General features: G+C 34.7%; 1 protein-coding gene across 1 annotated transcript; it reads right to left on the bottom strand.

The window, feature by feature from the left end:
- Nucleotides 1-210: 210 nt before the first annotated feature.
- LOC116024962 (IQ domain-containing protein IQM2) lies at nucleotides 211-3,816 on the bottom strand. The gene is made up of 8 exons (XM_031266005.1): nucleotides 3,667-3,816; nucleotides 2,388-2,989; nucleotides 2,233-2,298; nucleotides 2,036-2,124; nucleotides 1,858-1,948; nucleotides 1,531-1,767; nucleotides 1,302-1,403; nucleotides 211-1,209 (listed from the first exon to the last, which is right to left on the bottom strand). Exons 2-8 carry the CDS (start codon nucleotides 2,943-2,945, stop codon nucleotides 424-426), a joined length of 1,929 nt encoding a protein of 642 aa, XP_031121865.1. The 5' UTR covers nucleotides 2,946-2,989; nucleotides 3,667-3,816; the 3' UTR covers nucleotides 211-423.
- Nucleotides 3,817-9,335: the final 5,519 nt, after the last annotated feature.

Genomic DNA, 9,335 nt, shown 5'->3' with positions numbered 1-9,335 from the left:
GATTTGTAATTAATAAAAGTAGTCAATGTCATGCTTATCCAATGTTAAACAGACCAAATCATAAACTAATAATCCTAAGAAGTCATCTTAAACTAGGTTGCAAAGAACACTTGAAAAAACAGACAACAGATAGAGTTTTGCGGAAGTAAAGATCCAAACTTCCTGTGCACACCATTGCAAGAACAGAAACTGAGGAAAAAATAATTTCAATTAAAAAATGTGGAAATTTTCATTTCTTTCCCCTTTTCATGGGTGCTAAAGCTAGCAAAATTTTACAACTTTCATCTGTGACAAAAGCTATGTACAGAAGGAATAGAAAAAACAATCAAAGAATTCCCCTATAGAAAAGAATGTCAGAATTTCAATGTCATTTTTTCTATTCACACAAAAGAATGAACTAATCAAAAAAACGCGTTTCATAGATCACGAAGCGCTTTGAGTTACTAGCGCCTCTTTACGCAATGGGGAGGAATGCCTTCTGGAGAGGCATTGCAATTTCTGAGGCCGATTCCTCGTCTCGAGAGGAGATAGGCTACAAGGCAGCTGCATTTCTCGGTTTAAACTCGTAGGAGTAGATGCCCTTGAAGGGAATTCCCGCCTTAAGCGGTGAGCGCTTCTAGGAGACAAGCTAACTTCCTCGAGAGCGTGGGATTGCAGCTGTGAGGGGTAGTCCCTCACGCAACCTATTCTCGGTCCTGCCCCGGTGCTCCATTTGCACGAGAGTTGGTTTCCTAGCTGATACGATTTTGCTTCTTTGTGTGAGTTAATCCTTTGCAGAATTGACTCTTCCGGGATTGTTTCTTCCTTGCTTTCTTCACCAACGAAGACGTTTAGCTCCCCGTGGTCTTGCTCGAAAGGAAACACTTCTTCTGTTGATTCGTATCCATCCAAGGGCGATTCCAATAAGGCGTTTGAATTAGGCCTAGTGAGACTTTCACTCTTTAGCTTCTCCAAGAAATCGTCCTTGCTGGGAATTTCAAGATTCGTCAATTTGTGACTAAAACCGGGTGGCACACTTGATTTAGGCAACTCTACTGCAGCAGCACTTTCTTTTTCTTTCGCCTCGTTTTGCACTAAAGTCGAGTCTTCAACATCAATCTCTTCGGTTTCTAAACAACCGTTTTCGGGAAGATCATCTCCGGAGGAGATTTTTCTCGAGTGTCCTCCACTCTTCATGACAATGGATTCTTCCTCATCAGTACAGTCGAGCTGAATTTATAAAAACGCGAAAATTAGTAACTATTCAGCTAGAATCGAAGCAATAAAGGGATATAATCATATCTATTTAGTTTCTGGCCTACCTTAACATCAGTGAGATCGACATTGTTTTCCTTGAGGAACGAGATGAAGTCTTGGAAATTTTCTGGTGTGGGACGATAATGCCCGCTATGTGGCCAAACAGCCTGTTGGAAATTAGCCAAAGAAACATATTTGTCAGCTATAAGTTGAAACGAATGATAGTTATTTCACTGAAAACGTCCAAATTGAAAAAAGGAGGTCTCGATTTCTCGATTTGTATAATAACAATACCTTCAATGTTCCATCTTCGACAACTATCCTCCCAGCAGCCAGTGTAGCTCCTCCAGCCAAGAAGCTCGAGTGCTGAAACGAGCCTTTCTTTTTCTTCCCCACGTACATGGTTCTTGAGGTACTGAGGACAAAGATCCACTTCGCGCCTTTTAAATCACCCGTGTCGAGAAGCTCTCCCGTTTGCTTGTACAAGAACTTCCCGTCTTCCACTACAACTTCATACGCCTTTCGCTCCATCTAATAAAGAACTTATCAATAAGTAACGTTTTTGTGGCTACAAATGCATCTTATCTTAGCAAAAATAAAATTGGTGAAACTGATACATACCGGCCCGAGGTACTTAATGCACTGTTGCTGAAGCTTCCACCGCGGGCATTTATCAACGAGATTAACTTCCTTCCCCTCGCCTATATCTAACCTGCATCGGTGGAGAAAAATGGGAAATCAGTTTTTATGTTCTTTTCTCACAAAGAAGTGAAAATCTTAATGCTATCGAGATATTTACCAGTAGAAGAAGGGCTCGTTGCTCTGAGAATGCAACCACTGGACATAATAGAAATGGAGGTTGTGTCCATAACGATGTCTCGGGTCAATCTGTTTAACAAGAAAAAATTCTTCAAATCAGAAACAAATCCAACAATACATATATTCTAGCGGGAACAGGGAAGGAAGGCACGAAATTAAGATGCAGAAAAGACTTACAGCTTCGAGCCAATGTTGTAACGCGAGTTTCTGGGCTTTGCCATTTTTCGATAAGCCTTTACCCACCTGCATAAATAAGCAATAGCTCGTTACAAAACATCGAAAAATCAATCACAATGGAGGCAATAATACATCGAAATAAAGCTATAATATACCTTGGCAGCTCTAGTTCTTGCTCGTGACCAACGAGAAATGGCAGACTCATGTTTCTCGAGATCAAAAAACGAAATCGAGCTATGCTTGAGCTCTGCAAAGTCCAATAGCTTCCACCAGCTCTGCTCGATCAGCACTGCACAATCCGCTAGCTTTCTCCTCGTTCGAAAGCTCTTGTACACTTTCTGCAACTTTATTGCAGCCTCGTGCTTGGGGTTGCTCGTATACACAACGGGCGATTTTGGAGTCCCCATCTCAGTGTTCTTCTCCACCCCAATTGCCACAGACTTGAATTCATCCTCCAATCGAGGTTTAACACACACATTGCTTATCATCAAGCCATCTCTAGCGTTAAAGCTAACCGTCTTCTCTACCAACATCTTGCCAGAGCCATCCGATTGCAATATTGTTGGCTCCGAGTTTTGGCCTTTAAAGCTAACAGATCGCAATACAGTCTTCTGCTCATCTCCTCCAAAGTTTATGGACTTTACAATGACAGATTGGAGGCCATTCTCTATGTCATTGTAAGCGGCGAATGGACACGAAAACAATAACCCCATACGATTTCAGAACAGATCTCAATCAGTTTCTGATACCTGGGAACCTGTCAAAGATCAAAGCTTTTTAGACTTTTACTTGAACATAACCATTGAAAGTGTCAAACTAGGAACCTCTAACATATATCCCTATCAAGAACATTCAAATATTCAGTCATATGCTAAAAGCCTAAAACCTAAAACCAATATTCTCCAATGTCTTGATTCTTTGGCCATGAACTAATCACCAGAAAACAGTCAGACCCAACAAGAAAAAGAAAAAAAAAAAAATCTTTTGGATGAAGGTCTCACAGTTAAGAACAACGTAACAGGGCATTGCATAAACTATACAAGGCAGAATCAATGGTAGAAAACAAACAATAGGCTTCAACATCCTGAAATAACCATTGGATCAAATAACTATTCCACTGAATAAAACAATCTCTATATGAACAGAATTGTCACCAAAACTCCAATCTAAACAACCAAAACTATCAAATCACAGCCATTCAAAAACACCCATTTTCAGCACCCAGAAACCCATTTCTCAGAGAACTATCCAAAACAACAAGATTTCCAGAAAAAAAAAATACAAACCCAGAAATCATTTCATGATTTCATCCAAATTCACTAATCACCACCACAGTGTGCCCATGAGGCCAGGACAGAAAGTGGCATAGATAGATGAAAAGCTAACAAGACATGAAAAAGGAGACCAAATAGCAAAAAAAGATAAAAGCTTTACCTTTTCCGCAGTAAAATCTTGGGAACCAACAAAAATACAATGGGATTGGATAAAGAAATTCCCACAGCAATCTGATATGCCTTTTCTCTTTCACTTCCTATTCTGGGTTTCTTTCCTTTTCTGAGAGTTCTTCTTCTCGCTTGAAGGTATACACGTTGCTTTCCTAGCTTCCTTTACGAGGAGTTGTAGAGAGATACATGTTCCTATATATACACATACACAAAGGATGAAGAAGTTATGTTAGTGGTGAGGGCATAGAGGCTGCGGAGGCCAGGGTGGGTGGGGTTGGGGGGCGGGGTGGCACGTGGATTGGACTTTTAGCGACGAAATTATATACAAATTGGAATTATTATGACACTTTACATTCTTTGTCATTTCTTTTAAATTGGGATGAAATTACCCAAATGAGTTTATGTTAAGCAACTATACATTTATATATAATCAGATGAGAATGAGTAGTTCTATGATAACGTGTAAATTAATCTCATTAGTTCAGATTGAAAATTTAAAAAAAAAAGTAATGATATTTATGTAATTACGATCATGTGTGTATATAAGTGTATTATTAGTTATCTGCAGATGCACTATCAGGTGTTTTCAAATGCACCACTGTAATTACAAAAATATCATCACATTTTTACATTTTCTTTAATTTCTAGTCATTGACCATCATAGGTTGGCGTATGAGAGTAGTCTACACGTTCTAACCGAATTATTGAACCCGATTCTATATATAATCATGTTCGTGTCAAATAGGATATCAAATGCAGAAATTCACTTCGTCATGAGTTGTTTATCGTAAAATAATTAAGTTATTATATAATTAACTTAAGATAATATTACTTATCTTGACTGCGACTTGTTTTAAATAACACGACTTCATCTTAATATTGACTAACAATGAAACATAATCGACTGATTCAAATAACTATGCATATTAATAAAATACTAAAGATAGGTTATGAAAGTTGCTTTAATTACATGAAATTAAATAAAATACATTTGGGCATAAATATATCTTAAAATAATTGAAATTTTCCTTTAAAATTGGAAGAAATATGTGTGTGTGTGTGTGTGTGTTGGAAAAAACAGGGAAAATTAAAGGAGTAGTTAAGAATATTCAAATTCAGTGTATTTTATGTTGAAGTCAATTTGTAGTGTGTTGAAGCAGACAAACATTAACCCTCCCTAGGTAGTGAGTATTGACATTTGACTACCTTAAACTTTGATATCGCCACCGCTGATGTAATTATTGCACTTTCCCAACCTTCACTAACCCCCTATGTCATGGCTAACTCTAACTTGGCTTAGCCTCCAAGCTTTTTACTAGTATGCAACCCAATATTTCTTTATTATTTTATTAAAAATTCTAATGTCTTGACTCTTGACCAATGTTTGTATTTTTTTTGCATCTAGTACAATTCAAGAGTGTATTGAAAAAGCTTTAAAAGTTAATTGCATCCGTTGATTATTATTATTATTATTATTATTATTTTGTTTTTATCAGAGTTTTTATGGGGTAGATGAGATAAAAAAGAAGAAAAAAGTGAGTGGGATTACTCAATTAATTTGATTTTAGCATGATTTTTAGAGTAAAACAATCATATGACAACTTGCGTATTCGTGCATGCAACGTGCATGCCCAACAAGCACGTGCATTTCAAGTGTTCGCTAGGTGCGTTAAAAATTGTTGATAACTTAAGTGTACTAAGTATATTATTATTATTACTTGTGTCAATTGATGTTATAGAAAATCTTGACTTTAGGTGTTAATTTTTCAGTGTAAATTAATTCTATGCATAGATTTATAATTCAATGATTGTAGTAATAAATGTTACAACATAATGATGAGATTTAATTAGAGGATCTAGGTATTTTAGGGTGTAAGGTTAAATTGTTAGTAAATTAAAGTCATTTTTAAATAGTATAGCTAGATATGTAATTTTTTTGATAAATCAAACTTTTCAACTTTGTCAAATTATATTCTGAACCCTCATGAACTTGATTCAACGCCCACGAAAATGGTAAATTACGAGTTCTTCAATTAATTCCAAATTCTCCGCACATTGTATGATTTTGCACACGAGGTCGTTGCCATTACTACTAATTGGCCAAAGTCCTCCGATGAATACCTACGTTTCCAGTAGGATTCGAACTCCCACAAGAATTGTATTTTTTATTATATATGTACTAAGTATTATAAGTACTAGTATAAATAGTACCATCTATAAGTTCGAATGTAATTCCGAACTTAAGAATCACTCACTGTTCCTGCCCTGAAGATTGGTGTAAGAGGTAAATCACGAGATACACCTCAACTAGTCTGTATTTGAAATGCTCTATATGGTTATATTATTGACCAGTACCATATATAGAAAATTTTTATTATTATTAATTGTGTGGTTACTAGAGACATTATCTCTAATAACAACACCTAGATAAGGAAGATAAGGTCATGTAAAGTGTTGATTGGTCTGGATGATGTATTTGCTTAGGTTTGGTAAATTAATTAGGGTTGGTGATCAATTCTTGTTTCCTTCTTTATGTAATGCTTTGAATATTCAGGGAAAAGTGATAGCTTAAAGGTATTTGAAACTTCCATGCATTCTTCAGTGTGACCCACCAGTTGACTGGAAAATCCCATAAAATATTGGTGATGAGTTAATGCCAACACAAGGATGTTTATATGTGTCCAAAAAGACAGATATTTTATTTCATTCTACAAACATAATTCCAACCCCTTTTTGTGGGGTGTCTATATATAGATACATGCATATATACCTATAGTATAAAGGGGAAAAAGGCATTTTTAATTCATAGATTAATAGTGTTTTGTGAGTTTAATTAGTGACTAAAGTACAGGTTGGTGTTATAAATGTAGTCATTAATATCCTTTAAAATGGTTGTTTTAACACTTTGAAAAGGCTAATTAGAGCAGATAATTGAGCACAATTTTTGTATTAGAAAATTATGAGTTCGACAAAAGCGAGTTTACTCAATGTATACTTTTATACAATAATTTCAATAATTTACAGTAACAAAATATTTTAATGGCATATTTTTATCAACTTTCACTTAAATAATTAACTGCATAGAGGTAGCTTTCTTTAAAAAAAAAAACAAGGATTTGCGTGTTTTTTTTTCTTAGGTAAAAGAGAGAGGAGAGAGGATTCATTTACAAATTAAAAAAAATCAGTATATTTCAGAAAAGTTACAAAAAAAAAACATAAAAAGAAAAAAAAAAAAGAAGAAGGACATGGTGTGCGGTAAGGGGGTAAACAAGTCGAGCTTGAAAAATGATGCTCGATCTTGGCTCGAAAATTTTTTGAGCAGCTCGTTTGGCTCAACTGTTCGAGCTCGAGCTGGAGATCGGCACGAATTTGAACTTTAAGTATATTAGGGTATATATAATATTATAAAATATTATATAATGTTTATTTATTTATTTCTTTCTCGCAAGCGGCTCAACGAACCACAAATCTTAAATATTTGACCTCGAGCTCGGCTCGATTACATAACGAGTTGGCTCGAGCTTGAAGTTGACCGAGCTCGAGCCAAACTTTGACCGAGCGGCTCGACTCATTTGCAGCCTTAGTATGCGGGTGCGTGTGCATTGCATAGTGGTAGCATTGGGCGATCCCCTTAGCAACTACCCTTCTAATAGTCGATAACTCAATTGGACAAAATCATCAAAATCTAGGATCTAATTATGCACAAAAAAATTGGTTAGGACTAAATTAAAAGAAAAATACTATAATCGATGACTAAATTGGATATTAATCAATATATTTATGTGTGTGCGCCCAAAGCTGAGAGGGGGGAGGGGGGTTGCAAGGGTAGAATGGTCTTGCCCAAAGTAAAAGCTTTATTTCTTCCAACATGGTGTTGAGTGGTGCCTTGCCCGGATAGGCTTGGGACTCGGCTATTACTTTTTCCAAAGATTGTGTTTGAATTGACCAACCATTAATTTCAAGATAACAAAATAAAAATAAATTTGAAAATGTAAATTAATATTTACTTATATTCTTCTTCGATTTCCATTATTTTATTTTCCTCCTTTCTATAAAATTCCACCTCCATATATAGATCCAACATAAATTAAACTACATTAATTTGGAGCCGACATATAAATAGTTCATCAATTTATATATACACTTTTTGAAACAACAAATCTTTGTATTCACATGCCGTAATAAAATTTTTATAATATGATCATCATTAATAATAAGGTGATCCAATCTCTAATTAATACATGAAAAATGTTTTTTTTTTCCAATTTTATTACTTCTTAATGTGATAGTAAAATTCATTATATTCATTAGCTATATATGCATAATGGATCAAGCTATACTGACCAGAATTTCTCTCCATATTTGTTACCCTCGACGTGGTAATAAAACTCTATTATTCATTGGTTATTATGAATTACCTTACTCATCTTGGCGTTAAAAGGTAGAATATATTTATAATATCACATTAGATGACATCATCATGATAAATTTTTGTCCATTTGCAATGATTCATTTATAATTGACTGATATCATCATGAGTTTTTTTAAGAGTTTTATTTACTTGCTCTAAAAATGATTGTCAAGTGAGTAGAGTATGATTTTCGTATCTGACAAGATAATTGGATAGGCACTTAACTCGAAACCACCTGAAGGCAATCGGCATGCACGTAACAAAGAAGGCAAACGGTCACGTGACAGAGACATTTAATCCAACACCGACATATATATTCAAGAGGAGACAATTATTATACATACTCCTTATTACTATAATCGTTATTTGAGCAGAAAAACGTTGGAGGCACTAATATAAGTAGGAGATTTTATTTATAAGACAAACACGTTGAATACTTTGTACTGAGATTCTTAACAATTAAAGTTCAATTACTTTCTATAATTATTCTGGTAACTATTTTACTGTCATTATTAAAGAAAAACAAAATAAAATAAAAACGGACAACCCATTCCTTTTCAATCCAAACAAATTATTTTATTAAATTTAATCCAATTATTTCATAGTCTCTTCCTCGTTTCGATAAAAACCCAATTCAAAATAAAGAACAAAATGAAATTTGCTATTCCAAAGAAAAAAGTTTCCACATTTGTCGACCAAAATTCTTATGGAGAGTGTGAACGAGCAACGATGGAGTTACTCTCAACGCACTTTACACTTCACAACCAAACATTATGTGCCCAATTCCTTAAACAAAAACACCGATTTTCCAGAAAAGCAAACCAACAGATTTTCAATTCTAAACCTAATTAAAAACTAACGTTTTGTGTCGGAAAGTGGTGTACATAAAAGCCTGCGAACTACAAACATACGGTGCATATAAAGGAGACATTTTCTTATATTATTATTATATTATCATATATTATAATGTATTTTGTGCATAATCATCATTTATAACATCCCAAATTATTGATTAATTATCAAATATATTTCAATTAAAATTTTCTATGAATGAAGAAGGAAATTCGTAGTTACCAGACTAAATAAACCTTTCGCCTAAGTAATAGTGCGCAAATCACACAAAAGAGTTAAACCACAATTTGAATTGGCTTTTTATGATGATGGAAACTCGTAACCTGCATTGTGTAAATCACAATTATGTGTAATAGTCTGCAAATAACACATGAGAGATAAATCATATTTGATGA

The sequence above is a fragment of the Ipomoea triloba genome, chromosome 7 (assembly GCF_003576645.1).
Source record: "Ipomoea triloba cultivar NCNSP0323 chromosome 7, ASM357664v1".
Classification (NCBI taxonomy): Eukaryota; Viridiplantae; Streptophyta; class Magnoliopsida; order Solanales; family Convolvulaceae; genus Ipomoea; species Ipomoea triloba.
This window is presented reverse-complemented; position numbering and strand designations above follow the sequence as displayed.